The following is a 17,562-nucleotide window of genomic DNA, read 5'->3' as shown; positions in this document are numbered from 1 at the left end:
TTTTGCACACACAGAAGTATTCAAGTTTCTAGTAGTGAGTCTAACCAAACAAATTTCAAATGGACATGCCGAGTGATGGAGATGGAGAGCGTAGCAATGTTGATTTTCACTAGAAATGGATGGTTGCTTTCTAATAGGCGCTTTAGAGCTTAATTTGCTTATATAATCTCCCACATTTTTGACACTTTTTGAGAGCTTTTCTTCATCAGCTGGTGTTTGAGACTATGTAATAGTTATTTTTATTTCAATAAATTGTGCTAACCAGGATATACCTCCGACCGTCATATTAAGCTAACAAATAAATGTCCCACGATGCATGATCGGCGATTAAACAAACTTGTTAGATGGACAATACATGCATGCATGCAGACAGTGTCACCCCATGCGGGGGCCGAGGAGGCAAAGCATGACAAGCTAGAGATTGATGGAGCACGCACGTAGAGTAGCATGTACTAGTAGTCGTCTACTAGTAGGCAGGGTACGTCCAGGTGGCAGCATCCTAGTGGCTGGTAGGTGGTACTGGGTACTGAACATGCTAAAAAAATGCAACTGGGCAAGGGGCTTATTAGGTTTAGCTAGGGCAGCCAAGGGCTTGTTTGGATCTCATTCTAATAGTGAGATTTTAGATTCTACTAGATAGTAAGGCCTTGTTTAGTTTCCTAGCTAGGTGGTGAAAAGTTTTTGGGTACCGTAGCGTTTTCGTTTGTATTTAGCAATTATTGTCCAACCATGGACTGACTAGGCTCAAAAGATCCGTCTCATAAATTACAGACAAACTATGTAATTAGTTATTTTTTTTATCTATATTTAATGTTTTATGCATGTGCCGTAAGATTCAATGTGATTGGAAATCTTGAAAAAGTTTTTGGATTTCGTGTGTAACTAAACAAGGCCTAAATATAGGGTCTGAATGTGGATTAAAAAAGTATTTGGATCTCATTATCATAGTGATTATTATCTTTGCATATAGTCTCCAAACAATGGGTATACGGTACATAGTTAGATTCTAAAATCCCAAGTGTTCAGATCATTCTCTTTTTTTTCCTACCTCATTCTCATTTATTTTAGAGATCCCAACAGGCCCAGCATAAATGGGCAAACCTAGTACACAACAGAGAAGAAAAGAAAAAAAAAGACGCTGTATGTATGTACATGCATTTTACATCCCACTTATCAGTCCACTCACATTGTAGGTACAGTGCCTCACTTAGGACTCATATTTCTTTCTGATAAAATATTTTGATTACTGTAATTAAGCTGGTCCCCTCAACTATACTTGCTCTGATAGCCAAGATCACCGGCCAGCTGCATAGCGCAGTAGCATTATGCGTCGTCGGCAGGAGAGGAGACCGAGAGAGGAGAGCAAAACGGCATGTGGTGCGTGGGGTTCACTGTCACTGCCCGGCCGGCCGCTGCTGCTGTGCTCTATTCTTGCAAAGCTGGCCGTGGCCGGCCGGGGATCATCGACACACACACACAAACATACTACTACTACTACTAAACCTAACCAGCTGCAGTGCAGGCCGGTACTGTGGCATGCATGCCTCCACATTCCCCCCCTCCCCACTCTGATAAAAGATGGCAGCGGCCACAGAGAGACCAGAGAGAGAGATGAATAATGCAGCAGGATATGCTAAAGTTGTAGAGAGAGAGAGAGAGGACTGCTTTAGGGGCCTGCTACACCCTGCAATGGGGCAACGGGCAAGGCTGATCGAAGAGAAAATAATACAACTCAAACTCACTTTGTTTATTTCCTTATTATATGTGTTTCTTCCTTAACTTCATCTCTCTCTCTCTCTCTCACTAATTTGCTGCTTTCTCTCTCCTCTTGCAAACATGCATAGATGCATGATCTCTCCACATTTGAGTTGACACAAACACACATACACCAGGAGCTGAGGATTTGAGATGTAAAAGCAAGCAAGGAAATCGGCGTGCAATGGCCTACAACTGATTACTAGTAGCTAGTTCCCATGCCACTAGACCTTGTTCATTCTCTGCACCCCGGAAAGCACTCTGAAACCGCGGGGATATATACGTGTGTAGTAACAACCAACCACCCCCACAAAAACATTCTTGCGTCAAATATGCCATTCCATCCAAATAAAGCTGCTGGTGGGTCGATTTGATGGCAGTTCCATGCATTCTGCCTATCATTTTGTGCATGGCCATTTGCTCCCTACAAAGCTAGATTAGCCTTGCATCACAGATTCACAGCACAGTACATATATGTGTCGTTGTTGGAGAGAACCAACAGTGATTTAATTTTGTAAAAAAAAAGACACCTTTTGCAGAGTTACAGACTTAACTACAGCACTTGTTTCTATTCAATGGTCATACCTTTAATTTAGTAACGAGGAGATTACAGAGGTACTAGTAGTAGGAATTGAAATGTCAAAGCAACAGGAGCTGCGAGTTTATTCAAATATATTTGTACTGAATGAACACTGCAAAAGAAAAGAGAGAGGGATCAGAGGGGAGAAAAAAACAGTGCCTGAAGCAGCCAAGAAGGAACAGTAGGTTGCCTTGTACATTTGTCAATTAATTGCTAGCAGACTGTGCACCAGAGTTTCTAGCTGAGGACAAAACCTGTGTATATATACTGCTCAAAAGATGCTGCTGCTGCTGGCATGCTGATGGTGATAAGAGTGGCAGGACACCACTGTTATGCATCTATCCATGGACACACACACATGATACTTCACTGGAAAAAATGTAACATGCCTGCCTCATTCTATATATCTATGACCATCCTATAGCTGCTGCACCTAGTTTATTACTACATAATCTGAAACCAGAACAGGCCTGGTCTCCACCAACATGAACCGTCTATGATGAGTCCTTATCTGAAGCACAGTGCAAAACATATCATGTTTACATTAGAATATTTGGCTGATTATGTTTTTGTATGATGCTATTCCTACTTGATAAAGTTTTTTTAATAATAACTCAACAATCTGCAAAAGGTAAAGTTTGCTAGTAAAGAGAATGAAGTGGCCCTATATATCTCATGATTTCCATCAATACCATGCTCCAGACGGGACTGACCGTATTGCCGGTATCTTTAATCTGTAATATAAGAGCTTTTTCAGAAAAGCAAAATTTGTGATGAAAATTGCTAGCTAAAGTTGCCCTGGTGAGAGTAGACTTCAATATGTTCTGACAAGTGCAGATGCATGCCTGTTGAAATCTTTTAGGACCATCCATCTCCTACTAGGGGATTTATTCATAAGGTTCTTTCATTGACCATGGGATTTGAATTGAAGTTCAATATATAATAAAGCTGATGGATAATCTCTACTTTGTGCTAGATGTATATTTCATACATATTCTGCATGCTTATGTCGGTTACTACACACTGATCTCTGTTAGACTTGAGGTATGATGCTACTTAAACACAGTCAGCACAACTTTCTTGCATTCTCAAAATGCACAAAAGGCTTTACTGTTAGTACATAGTAACACTCATTGCCTAAGATAACCGCTGCACTTTTATTTGCTCTCAAGAAAGCAAAGGCAAGCACATTTGTAGATTTGCTATTGCTCCACCAAAACCACACACCTGCTGCAAAAAGACCACAAGATGGGCCGGGTTGCCCTGCTCTGCATGGAGGGAGAGCTAGCATGCAAAACAAAACATTGCCCGCCCCTGCATCTTTTTCCAGAAAACTTACCCTACCTAACTGCGCATCAAAAGAAGAGGGAATATTAACCTTTGGAGTGATGATAGATACTCCAGAGGGGTGTGTGTGTGAGTAAGGAGGATGGGGGTGGGCTAGCTTGTGGCCATCATACCCTGTTTGCAGCTTGTGTCCAAGCTGCCCTGCCTGCCTCCTCCAAAGAAGCTTCACCTCTGCATGCAAGAAAACACTAGGCATGCTCCAAAAGAAAGAAAGAAAAAAAAAACAATGTGCTTGGCCTTGGCCTGGCCGGCTACTGGCTAGTGACCAAAAGGGAGTCTCCAAAGTTGCAATCAATCAGAATCAAGTTGTGTGGCACACTAAATATCATGGTGTCACCTCAACAAGGCAACACCCAAGCAAGACATTATAGTGTCAAACATCTATCAAGCATCTCTCACATCATCCTTTCAATCTTAAAGCATACATCCATCCATCCATCCATCCATCTATCTATCTAATCCTACCCTACATTACCCTACCCTACACTATCCTATCCATCTACTCCTACCATGGGAGAGGAGAGGAGAGGACCTGGCCATGCCTTGTTGGGCTTCTTCCTCGGCTGCATGCATTGCATGGCATGGCATGCAGATGGGCAGTGCACGCATGAGGACGAGACCCTGCGGCGACAAGAATGACAAGGGGTCATTCCTCACTCCCCTGGTTGCCTTGTGGGTGTACATCTTTTGTTTGTGGCATTCTTCTGTGGGCCTTCACATGCCAACAGCACCCCTACTACTCTACTACTACCACTAGAGCTGCTGCAGCAGCAGCAACTACCTGTAGCAGCAAGTACCCCTCCACCCTCTGGCCTTTTTGCACATCAAACAGACCAGTGAGAGACGCTCATGAAACACCACTCTTTTACACATCTGGAACTTCAGTGCATGCGCATCCATCTTAATCAGTGCACATATAGATCGATCGGGCCCAGCATGCTCACCATCAACCAACATGATATATATATGCACAAGCTCAACTCACCAGATTCGTGACAGATGATTCTAGATTTGGTAACAATCTGCCAAAACAGCCAGTAAACCGAGGATTCGACATTGCGGAAACAGAAACAGAAACAAACGGGGTTGAGCAGGCAGGCGATCAGGGTCGGAATTTGAATAGTCTGATTCAGATACATTAAATGACGTAATAAGAATTTAAACATTGGTACAAGAGGAGAGGGGTGAGGTCAACAGCCAGCAACTTGCATGCTTTCAGTTTACAGGCAGGAGGAAGAGGAATGGTAGGTAAGTTGTTGAAGAATTCTAATGATATACTTGTCAACCAAAGAATCTCAGCTCAAGTCTTCACAGTTGCGGGTTCCCAAACAATTGTTGTACTCCACTGTCATCATTGTAGAAGTAATAGTCCTGGCTCACAAAAGATCATCAGTTAGTGGTTTACACTTTAAAGGAGCATCAACAGTATGAGAAACTTCAAAACCTACCCTGAATGCATCAGTATCTAGAGAAGGATGCAGTGAATTGTGCTGATTAACAAGAATGGCATTTAGCATACTGGGTGCATGGACAAGACCAGATGAACTGTCCAGATTAATGTGTTTACATCTGGGATCAAATTCATCATGGTTTTAGTAATGGACTATAGCCAACATCAACCATGACAAGACAACCTCAGAGGCATTAACAATGTACTAAACGGTTAAGAACCAACAATGTGAATCTGGCCTGTGCACCGTGAGGCCACATGTCATAAACTGATTGGTTGGCCCCTTAATCGAATCGGTGGTGTATCATTGAGCAACAAGGATCAATCCAGTTTTGAAGCTCTTTTATTTCCAAGGGCAATGAGGAATGATTCTCCCCAAGACAAGACTCCTTGTTTACATTCCAAGGTAAGAATGGGTGAGAGGTAGTCTATCTATGGCTGGCATGAGTCTAAAGTATTCTTCTTCTTCTTCAGTTGAAGACTCTGGGAATCCCTCTTTTAGTAGGCAGGGTCAATCTAGCTGATGATAGGTTTATTAGAGAGAGCTGGTTTTAGGGATTACAGGGAAAACGAGCAAACATCTCCTTTATAGTCATACCTGCAGTTCAAAGAGCTACCATCCTATATCATGCAAAATGCTATGTAACAACATCTAAACAAATAGATATTGTGACATCTAAACAAGTAGATAGCATGACATCTAAACAAACAGATAGCATGACATCTAAACCTTAACAATCCAAAATTCCAAATACATGATACAAGCAGTTGGTGAACTAAATTTCATTGAATCACAACATAAACATAAATTGGCTTTCTTGCAAACTTTTGCATCTTCAAGCACCCAACTTCAGTACCAAGCTCTTAAAAACTTTGTTATTCTAAGGTTCTCTCAACAAATGATTGATCCAGTATTCCACTTAAATAAGGTAAGACATGGAAATCTAACCAGATGAATGCACGGAACTAACTCTCTTGTTTATATGTCACTATAAGCAACAATGGAACAAGTGTGGCGTGTCTGTGATATAATTATGTACTCCCTCTGTCTGCATTAGGATAAGCCTTTGACCAACAATTACTCTACCAATATATAACTTTAGGGATACCAAATTGGTGACATTAGATTTGTATTCAAAAGTACTTATTTATGATTGAAAGTTTGTATCATAAAAGGGCAAATTAAGAGAATAACAGTTCGTCAAGGGCTGTTCTAACAAAACAAAATATGCCTTACATTCACAGATCCAAAACAGAAACAGACTGAATGCAGCAGCAATTTTGCCTTATCTGGAGCTACCACAAGCTTAACTAAGCACCAGCAAAACTAGGATCCCAAACAGAAATAGGGTCCTTAAGCCCAAGCTTCAGCTTCCCATAGTCAGTTTAGTACCTCGCGACAGGATACAATTTTGCAAAACAGATTACCACAGAATCGTCTATTAATTAATAACTTTACTCCATAAGCCACATGTTCAGTGCATCCACCTAAAATATTCAACATCAGCTACTCCCTCTGTCCATGAATAGAAGGCGCATCTCCTTTATCACAAAAACCAATAAACGAGTTAATTGTTGTGGCTTCCAAGGAGAGCGTTTCAGCTCCAGGTCTAATTAATTAGATGTTGTGCATGCAGCAACTGCCAGCCCATTGGTTCTTCCGTGCAAAAGGAAGGTTGCATGCACCCATGAACAAGCGCCAAGGAGATTAGGGACGCAGCACTAAATGTTGCATGCTCAGTCGAACAGATGCCAAGACTCGGCTGCCTTCTATTCCCGGACTAAATAGAAAAGTAGTTACACCTTCTATTCACGGATAGAGGGAGTATTTTGGTTCAGTTATACTCCTATAGTAAGAAGCACCTTTTATGTCAAACTATATAGTTCCCTCTGTACAAAGAATAAAGCATATATAATAATACTTTAATCTAATCAAATTTGTAGATAACCAGAAGTAGGACACATGAAAATGTCACTGAATGTGACAAATGGGGAAACAAACTATTCCATTTTATTTTCATGCAGTAAAGAAAGATGTACAGGACTCAAATATAACAAAAAAGGGCATGATGCATAAACTGGACAACTGCATCTGTTTCGGAACAGTTAGAACCCACCCAATATCTCAAATATTGAAAGCATGTCCAGACAGTGAAGGAAATATCATTTTGCCAATTGATAAACCAAATTCACTGCTGTATGAACTGCCAACCAATATCTCAAATATTGAAAGCAAACACTGAACTGTAAATTAGATGTCAACGTTTGTTTCGTTATAGCTAACTGAATAAATAGCATGAAATGCAGAGTATAGTAACTGTTTAGGGTGCCAAGATGCATTGGTAGAATTCACCATGGCAACACTATATTCGAAGAACTTTGGATTCTTAAAATCATAGCTGAAGATAGCAGAATCAGGATAACCGCTCCAGTTTCAGTTAACTAATGCAAACATGCAAATCCAAATGACAAAAATGTTATAAAAAAATTGGCAGACTATGCACTAGTATCATGGAAAGACTCGCATGTTCTATCAATTTCAAGCAACATATAATAACCATGGTGAAAAAATAGGGGTATTGCAGTAATTCCTACCAGTAAAAAGTGATAAAATTTAACCAGTAGGGTATCAGAATACACGCACCTGAAAGTCATTGTGAACCTAGCTTCATATGTTCCAACATTGTCGCAACACTAGAAGTGTTGTCAACTTGCTGCATATCTACACTCGTTTGATCCTTTTTGTTATCACTTCCACCATTAATTCCATGCTGAAAAGAAGTGGCTGCACCACCATAACCAGCTCTGTATAGAAGGTTAAACCCTGGATACATTTGAGGATATGTTCCATAGGCCGGAGGAATCCGCCTTGACATCATGCCAGGAACGTTTGTCATGACGCCTTGGCTTGGGTATCCACTCCCATAGGGATAGGCCCCCACAGCAAAATAGGGGGCAGGAAAGTAGGGCTGGGCAGGAACAGGTTGTGGCATGTAGCCATTGTATGGGCCATATCTAGCATTGTATGGTTGGTACATGGAGCCTTCATAGCCAGCAGGGCCCCTCCCACCAAAGGGACGTGCGCCACGGCCTCTGTTACGGTAATACGCCTCATCCTTGGGGATAGCAATCTTGGCCTCTACCTTGGTCCCGTTTAGGTTATGAAAGCTCTGCCGCATCACCTTTCCCACTGCTTCCTCCGAGTCAAAGGTGACGAAACCGAACCCCCTCGACCGGCTCGTCGCGCTGTCATAAATCACCACGACATCCGTTACAGTGCCAAACGTCTCAAAGTAAGACCGGAACTCCTCCTCGGTGATGTTATCCCGCAAACCACCAATGAACACCTTTTTTGAATCATAGCTCACGTTGTTGTCGCTGTCCGCGGTACCGTTACCAGCAGCGGGGGACTGATTGTCCTGGTTCCCCTGACCCCGGCCTTGTTCAGCCTGCTGAGGCTGGGAGTGCTGCTCGCCCTGGTTTCGCGGAGCCCTTGTCCTTGCCCTCTTAACGTCCACCTATCAGAAAGGCCAACCATCAGAAATTAATAACATCACGTGGCGTCCAAATCTAAGTGAAAGCTCCATCAAAGACCAAGTCGGAGGGCAGCAAAAAAAAAAAAAAGAAAGCAATTTAGATGTAATGGTGAGCCTACAAGAAGCGATTACATGTCAACCGGACAGCAATACCAACAATTATCCGAAGCATGACCCTATATCAGATTTGGAAATCGTCCCAGATTTATATCTACCAACGTCGTAAGCATATACAATATACTAGTATAAATCTACGCGGAACAACGCCGACCAAGCTCAGAGCCACCAGAACCAGAACCCCCTACGCAGCAGCAAGCCTTCAACAAGCCCAGATCGGAGCGAGCGGAGACTCACCATGCGGCCGCAGAGGAAGTGCCTTGGCGCGTCCCCGTCGCCGAGCGCGGCGGCTGCGGCGGCCTCGTCCTCGAACTCGACGAAGCCGAACCCGCGGCCGTGTCCCGTCTCCCTGTCCCGCATGACGATGACGGAGCGCACCTCCCCGAAGCGCGCGAAGTGGGCCCGCAGCTCGGGCTCCTGCGCCCCCGCCGGGATCCCGCCGACGAAGAGCTTCCGGCTCTCCCCGGCCTCCTCCTCTCCCACCGCAGCCGCCGCCGGACCAGCAGAAGCCGCCATCGCCGACGAGGAGACAGACAGAGAGAGGGCGCTAGGGTTTTGCAGAGGGAGGAGCGGCTGGCTGGCTGGCTGGCTGGCTGGCTGGCGGTGTGCGGGCGGCCGCGGACGTGTGCGCGTGCCGAGTTCAATTTGATTTGTTCGTTGGCGACGGGGGGGGTTTAGCGTGGGACGGACGGCGGGGATCGGGCGGGGAGGGAGCGGGGGCCGTCGGATCTGGGGATTATTAGGCCGGCCGTTCCGGTGGGGTGGGGAGGTCGAAGTGGACTTGGACCTGGACTTGGACTCGGGACCGTTGACCGAGGCGGGATCCGTGTTGACCGCAAGCGGCCCCGCCTGGGACGCTCGGATGCGGTGGACCGGTGACGTGGTGGTTGTTCCACGGTTTTGATTTGACTGGGTCAGGGTCAGTGGTGGACGCGTAACGGAACAGCCAGCCAGCCAGCCTGGAGGCTCTCGTTGGGCTGGATTCTAAGCCAGGCCTAGGACTCGCAGGCCCAGCCCATCGTCGCCCAGACAGACTACTACTGCAAAGGCCCAGTCCGTCGTCACCCAGTTCGCACGGCCGCATGCAGATTGGAATCCAGAACCAGAATACTGTACGCAGCTTGCCCAGTTCATCACAAAATAGTTACACGTCAACACCTACAAGCACGAGCTGCTTCATTCCGCGGCATAGCCTTGATGTGCTTCCATGTACCACAGACTCACTGAGCCATCGATTTCCAAAGTTTCTAGTTAACGTCTGAGTTACATATGACAATACCTGCCAAAAGTTGTTCTTCGCATATTATATTCATCGATTTAGGGGGTGTTTAGTTTCCATAGAATCTAAAATGCAAAATGCCAACTATTTTGAAGTAATGAAATCCAAAATGTCAAAATTTTCAGAGTCATGTTTAGTTCCATCCAAAATGCAGAATTTATTGTCCTCATGAAGCCTCTTGAGGCTCATTTTGAGGGTTTTTTTTTTGTCTTTTCAGGCCAAAATCCAAAATGGAGAATAACTATCTTTTTACCAAAAAATTTGCATGGTGTTTAGTTCCATTTTACAAAATGATGAACCAAAATCCAAAATTTTTTGGGAAAAAATAGGAACTAAACACCCCCTCACTATTGGACTAAACTAAACTGAGCTAAGAAAAAAAATCTTCATGTTTCCAACTACATGCCCAAGAAATCTCAAATTGCTGCTCAGGCAACCCTCTTTCAAGACAGACATGAAACCAAAATTGAATGTCACATGAGTTTTAGTTCAATGTAACTTCGTCAAATGACACTGAAACATGCCCAACATAACACAGTATCTCAGATACAATTTTCCAATGCATGATACGGTCAGGTTCATTCGAGAAAGACAGCATCAACTGATCGCAATGGACTAAACCTTCAATTTTTTCTGGTAAACTGCGCTAACAACTTTTTTTATAGTAGCAGCTACGAAATAAACCAACAATAGGAGACTCAAGATGATGGATTCTTACAATTTAAGGGTCTTGCTATTCGGAGGCACCTCATGCAACGGTGAACCATTGCTAGAATGCTTGCTACGACAACCTATAGCGTTCTGAAAAGAGAATATGCACAAAATTCATGACCAACTGATTCCAAAGGCTTACAAAGAGCACCAGATGTGAGTTTCAGCTATACCGCAACTCAGTAAAATAATTGTCTTTCAAAAAGAAAATCTGAAACAAAGTAACATAATAACACTTGATCATCAAGCTTGAATGGATATTTAGCAATTCCATCACTGTGTGATCTGTAACAACTCAAATCTCAAAGCACAAATAAAGGAAGGTTTTCCAGTGCCAAGTAACAATTTGCTCTATCGCATAAAAATAATTACAGCATGCCTAGTTTTCATAAACCAGAAGGGTTTAACTGAGTAAACATATAGGTGTTATAAGATATAGGTTTAACAGGTATGCGAGGACTAGTTCAGTATTAGGGGCATACACGCTCAAAAGTCAATATGCCGACATCTGTGCCCACAGATGTGACACCGACAATCTCAGAACCACTCGTTACCAGGTTTGGCCATGGGCATCACTGTCTCGAGATAGATGACCCTGACCTGCACCCATGCTGCATCCCCCTCTGTATTGACCATCCTTGACCACAAATAAAGGCCAGAATGCAGCCTACAGCCCTACATCATGGCACAGCTCATGTCTTTTTGAGACATCAATTTTTCCACCAATTTTTTTATACTAGTAAAACATTTGAAGTCCATACCTGTTAAAGATGTTCTTGCATCTAATCACAATTCACAAACAACAACCACTTCCTGCTGAAACTACATTATGCCTAGAATACCATATTGAAACTACATTATGACTAGTATGTTCTGAAAAGACTGCCAGTGCTGCTGGTATGAAAGTAACTCTGAATCTTATATTGATTTTCAGGGAATTAAAGGATAATGATAGAATACACGGAGTTTTATCCAGGTAGCTGAATCATGCATTAAGCAAACAGTAAATGAAATATGGCTGAGTGGCTGAAACATTACACTAAGATACAATTTGTCATCTATATGACAGGATAAATTCAACCACCACCACAACTGATCATGATCATATTTACTTGCGCACCACAGACCTATACTTTGGCATGGGACAAACGAGGGGATTTTTTTACCCTGAGGCCAGAAATTCGCCCACGGTGAGGATCAAACTCAGCACCTCAGGGGTACCGCAGGAAGCGTCGACCAACTGGTCTCGCTTCCACTTGCTCACCAAATATTTACCTGGATGGAGAAGGTAAGGGAAAAAAAGAAGATTTCTGCGTCAACTACTTTACCCCTTTTAGCTTAGAACCTCCATGCTTCATCAACTAGTGCATTCAGTTGATGAAAGGCTCTTGCAAGAGGGACACTACAGACAGCAGGACCAATGTGGGTTTCACCATTTCAGGCAGAAGAAAACCAGACATGAGTGAGCGCTAAGTTGAATAATTCAAGTGCCACAATTTCGATGATATTAAACTCAGATACGAGTTTCCAATTATATGGTCAGGATAATTCAAAGACAGGCACGATGGACCACAATAACCTGAACCTTCAAACTTAAACAACTTAAAGAAAATACACTTTTTGACATTAGTAGGTCAGAGAGAAACTAACACCAACAGGCTTAAGATGAAGGATTCATCTTTTTTGGAATTCTCTGTTATGTACTCCCTCCGTCCCGCTCTAAATGTCGTTCTCGGAATGGAGCAGATCGTCTACATCCACAATTGATCAGATGCACCAGGACACACATACGTCCACACTCAAGGAACCTTTACTGCACCTGTGAAAAGCTAAAACATCAGTCAATAGGAGACATAGGGAGTAGGTCTTACTGTCAAGAGGCAGCTCAGACAGTATCAGTGAGTCTTTGCGAACAATGACAAACTACAGTAGTCTGAAAAGATACCACAGATAGAATTCATAACCAACTGCTCCAATCACCATTTACACTTTGATGAGCCATATACTATACTGAATCCAAAAGTTTAAATGTTTAGGCATCTTGTGAACACTTAGGCACTGTAACCATTTAGGCACAAATAAGTATTCTGGCAATCTATACATATGTGAAAATGGTGATTAAATGAATATACAAAATTCTGCACCATTCACCTTCCTCGACCACAGATAAAAGGATGAATGCAGCCTACATCTTCATGCAGCCCATGCCACTTTGAGATTTGCAAGTTTTTACTAGTAAAACATCTTAATTCCATACCTGCTTACATAGATATTCTTCTATATATCCACAAACAACAAAAGTTTTCTTCTAAACCTAAATTATGACTAGAATTTTTGTATTTCAGTGATATGTATAAAAAGGACAGACTCTGCTATATATAATTTTTTGTTTCATAAAGTTTAGACATTGCTAATCGACAACCATCTTTAAGACACGAAACTAACACTGAATCTAAAATTGATTTTCAAGAAAGGATTATGGCATGCAGTACAGAAAGTATTAGTTCCATGTAGCTGAAATGCGCATTAACCAAACAGTAAATCAAATATGTCTGAACACTACACCAAAACTACTCAATGGCAGCAGACTTAGGATGGATCATATACAACCACAACAGATCATAATGTCTTTTGCACCATTCAAACTACTTAAACTGCTCAACGGAAAAGAAAAAGAAAACTTGACACTAGCAGCTCTGGTAGTCAACGGCAGCAGACTCAAGATGATGAATCGTCTATTCTGCAATGTCTTGCTTCCATGTGGCACATCAGAGATCAGCAGGTACTCCTAACAAACGATCTGAAAAAATTGACATGCACATCATTCATCAGCAACTTCTGACTCAGCACTTGCACTTCAACAAGTTATGTGCTAGTAATATTTCTAACGACAGCACGCTCCAGATAAAAGCTTCAAGATATGCAAGAAATTAACAGTCAATTTTCTTTTTTAAAGAAATCCAAAACAAAGTAGCATGAAAGCACTAGATCAACAGATTTGTATGTGTATTTAACAATGCACCAAGACAACGAATTGGTAACAATTAGGTTTGGTTTTTCAATGCCATATATTGTAGTTGCGCTGTTTAAATTGCAATCAGCAGTTGATTCACAAGCCAAAACCAACTAAGCAAATATATGGAAGCGGCAAAGATAAAGAAGGCCAAAGGATAAGCAAGGGTTAGTACAATACCAGGAGTGTAGAATCTCATGTAGGGTAGGATTTTGAAGAAGCACCCAGGCTCGCTAACCTTCCTCACTCGCCCTGACTTTAGCTCCATTAGGAACAATCCAACACCTGTGCTGACGAAGATGATGTCCACACCCTCTGCGAAGCCAACCACTGATGCAGAGTCGCTAGGGTTCGCCATAGGCATCTTTTTCTCCAGATCAATGACTCTGCATTGTACCCATTCAGCAATTCCCTCTAAACTCACTCTTCTCGACCAAAGATGAAGTGTGGAATCCTCAATGCCAGCAAGGCCCAGAGAATGATCCTCCATCTCCATGAGCACGAAGCCGTCATGCATTGCTGGTGGCTGGGGCTTAACCACAGATAGTGAATTGTTGGCCCAGTCATACTTGACAATTGTAGCAGCCTCCAGAAGAGCGAAGTAGATTTCGTCTCCAATGAGGGGACCACGGCTGTAGGGCACATAAGGAACATTGTCAAGCGTGACTGGAGCGCTCCACACGCCTATCTCCGACGAGTACATGGTCACCGACATGGTAGTAGTAGGCCTCGTGTAGTCGGTGAACACGCAGACCAAACAGAAGGGGCCACCATGGCAGTCGAGGTGATCACAGCCAGCGGCAGCGCAGAACACTGCGGTCGCACTGCGGAACATTAACATCCATTGGATTCCGATTGCTTGCTCGGGCACGCGACGGCGGTCGCCCGTAACAGGGTCATAGACAAGGTAACACGCACTTCGGTACATGCCGAGGAGGACACGCCCATGGCGGCAGTCGAACGGCCACGCATAGGGGGTGTCGTCGGACTCTGGAATGAGGAAGGCAGGCACTGCTGTCGTGGGGATGAAGCGGCGACCCTGGCCTGTTTTGATTGCTTTCTCCCCGTTGACGAGGCTGAGGAGAGGAGGGGCTCCGTGGAAGTCGCGGTACCGGCGGAGGAAGGCGGGGCCGGTGAGGGTGCGGAGCCATGACTTGCAGACGAGGGCGGCGCGGAAGAGCCACTGGGGCTCGTCCGGCGGGAGGCGGAGCAGGATCTCGGAGATGGCGTCGTGGACCAGGTCAGGCGGCGGCGGCGGCGGCATGGGAGCACTCGTGGAGTCAGTGGTCGGCGGAGCTGTGCGATGCGATGCGATGCGGAGGATTTGGAATTGGGGAGGCGATTGGTGTGTAGAAGAAGACAAGTCGAGGGACAGGAGAGGGCCAGATTACCTGAGTAATGGGCTCGGTTCGTTCGGTCCATCAGCAACCGGCCCACTGTTGGTGCCTTCTTAAAATAAAATTATCCTGGGCCCAGAGTTGATTCTTGACTCAAATTTCCAACACCCAGAGAGAGTTCGACGCAAAAAAAAAAAAAAAAAATTGCAAGATAAATTCCCAACAGTTTGCAATATGTTACTCGAAAGAAAAACAGTTGCAAATGTGCCTATGCCATCCACCGGAACCAAACAAATAAATCAAGCGTGAATTTCATGTGAACTCCCTTCTAAACTCGTCCAGATACACACATAACGTTCTGAGTTTGTGCTCATTATGTGCCCCTAGCATGAGCATCTCCAACAACTCCTCAAATCCACTTAGTATTTTTATTATTTTAACAAAACACACAAAAACACCTCTTCAACAACTCTCTAAATCCACTAGGTATATTTGCCAAGTTGGTAAACTCCGTCCTCGCGCGTGGAGGAACTTCGTATCCGCGCGCCCGCTCGACACCATGAAGTCCGGCGCCGGCTCCTCCTCCTCCTCTCGGGCCGCCGGCTCCTCCTCCGTGCAGCCCTCCGCCTCGTCGCGGGCGAAGAAGATGGACCGCGTCGAGACCAGCCTCAAGGAGGCCGCGCAGGAGCTCTCGCTCGCCAAGCTCAAGTCAGGCGTCGTCGTCGCCGTCGTGCTCTCCGTCGTCTTCGGCCTCCTCAACTCCCTCTTCGAGGGCCGCACTGTCACCAACCTTCCCTTCGCGCCCATCCCGCTCGTCCAGCGGATGAACCACCGCGGCCTGCCCGGGAACGACCCCACCGACTGCTCCATGGTCTTCCTCTACTTCCTCTGCAGAAACTGCTTGGATTCGCCCCCCCCCCCTGCGCGGCTGTTGTGGCCGGCGGGGGACTCTTCCCCATGCCCGATCCGAAAGTCAATTGAGGTACCAGATCGATCTCTCTCTACCGACGTCCTATGCCTGCAAATTCTCAGCCTGCTGCCGCTCAAATCGGACGACTGACGGCGGACGACAACCTCGCGGCAAAAGATGACCTGCGAGCGGTGGAGCAGCAGCACGCTGTTGCCGCCGGCACGGTGGCCCCTCTGAGACTGCAGAGTTGGGCAGCGCTAGGCACCGGCGGCGACCAAAATCGGCGGTGCCGAGATCGTCTCCGTGTGAAAGAAAGGGAGAAGTGCATGGATGTAAATAGAAGTTCTTTATTGTGTTCACTTTGTAAAAGTGCTAAAGAGAAATTACTTTTATCTAGGCTTGATTAATTACGAAAAATTTATGTGTTCACTTTGCAAAAGTGCCATAACAAAAAAATGACGCACGTGAGTTTTGATTTTAATTTTAGCAAGTGAGTTTTAGGGAGTTGTTGTAGAGAAGTCTTTTTTCACTTGGTAAATAAATTAGCAACTTGCTAAAACTGAGCATCTCCAACAACTTGGTAAAATTCACTTGTCAAATCTTGAGTTATAGCAAGTTGCTAATTTGTTTAGCAAAAGAAAAAAGGATGTGTCTCCAATAAGTTGCTATTCTCACTTGGTAAAAATAGAGGATGACAGATGGGACCCGCTCACTTGGTAAAAGAATATGTGTCTCCAACAAGTTGCGCTCGGGATAGCAACTTGACAAATCTCGGCAGTAGAAACCTCTGGATAGCAACTTGGGAAATTTAGCAAGTTGAGATAAGGAGTTGTTGGAGGAGGATTTTTATGCTTTTAGCAAATTTGGTAGGATAGTACGTTGAAATACCAAGTTGTTGGAGATGCTCTTAGCAAGTAAATTATACCAAGTTGTTGGAGATGCTCTACAAAATATGCATTGCCTTTTTTTCGCTTAACAAATCACAAGAAGCAAATGTTACCCAATGTCGTGAGAAATGGTAAAAGACACACCGGGTTGTTTTGGAGCAATCCACCACTTGATTATCTGTGTGTCCGTTCAGCGTCTCAACTCAAGCTCTTGTCGTCTGATTAGCTTGGTTAGGGTTTTGAGGTTGGTGACCTTTTTTTTCTCTTACTCCAGCATACAGGTATAGAAGAAAAATTTAGGATGGAAGATCAGACTGGCAGTGGTGGCGGTTGGGGCGGCGGTGGCACCGTCAACCGAACGGTGGATGAAAGCGAAGATAGTTGGACAGGGCTAGGGGCGAGGGGGTCATGGCAGCACATGGCACCATCGATTGTTCGATGCCCAAGGAAGGTCCCTGGAGAAACCGTTCCTAGTCTATCCCCGAGCAGCACACAACAACCCACTCTTGCTGTGGGAGTAGCTCGACCTAGGAACCCTGAGCCCAGCCCTCAGAGCCAAATTTTGTTCCTGAAGTTACGGATCCATCATGCCAACTTCCCTTGTTTAGATTGTTCTATTGATAAGAGGCTATTCACCTTG

At 44.4% G+C, this 17,562-nt stretch overlaps 2 protein-coding genes and 1 pseudogene across 2 annotated transcripts; 1 reads left to right on the top strand and 2 right to left on the bottom strand.

Moving 5' to 3' along the window:
• On the bottom strand, positions 4,746–9,447 carry LOC8084305 (heterogeneous nuclear ribonucleoprotein 1). The gene is made up of 3 exons (XM_002459258.2): positions 9,023–9,447; positions 7,777–8,650; positions 4,746–5,053 (listed from the first exon to the last, which is right to left on the bottom strand). Exons 1-2 carry the CDS (start codon positions 9,299–9,301, stop codon positions 7,784–7,786), a joined length of 1,146 nt encoding a protein of 381 aa, XP_002459303.2. The 5' UTR covers positions 9,302–9,447; the 3' UTR covers positions 4,746–5,053; positions 7,777–7,783.
• Positions 13,234–15,116, bottom strand: LOC8059909. Its single transcript, XM_021452927.1, has 2 exons — positions 13,969–15,116; positions 13,234–13,575 (listed from the first exon to the last, which is right to left on the bottom strand). Exons 1-2 carry the CDS (start codon positions 15,050–15,052, stop codon positions 13,544–13,546), a joined length of 1,116 nt encoding a protein of 371 aa, XP_021308602.1. The 5' UTR covers positions 15,053–15,116; the 3' UTR covers positions 13,234–13,543.
• LOC8059908 lies at positions 15,102–16,106 on the top strand (annotated as a pseudogene).

Source organism: Sorghum bicolor, chromosome 2 (assembly GCF_000003195.3).
Source record: "Sorghum bicolor cultivar BTx623 chromosome 2, Sorghum_bicolor_NCBIv3, whole genome shotgun sequence".
NCBI lineage: Eukaryota > Viridiplantae > Streptophyta > Magnoliopsida > Poales > Poaceae > Sorghum > Sorghum bicolor.
Note: the sequence above shows the minus strand (reverse complement) of the source record. Positions and strands in the feature narration are given on the sequence as shown.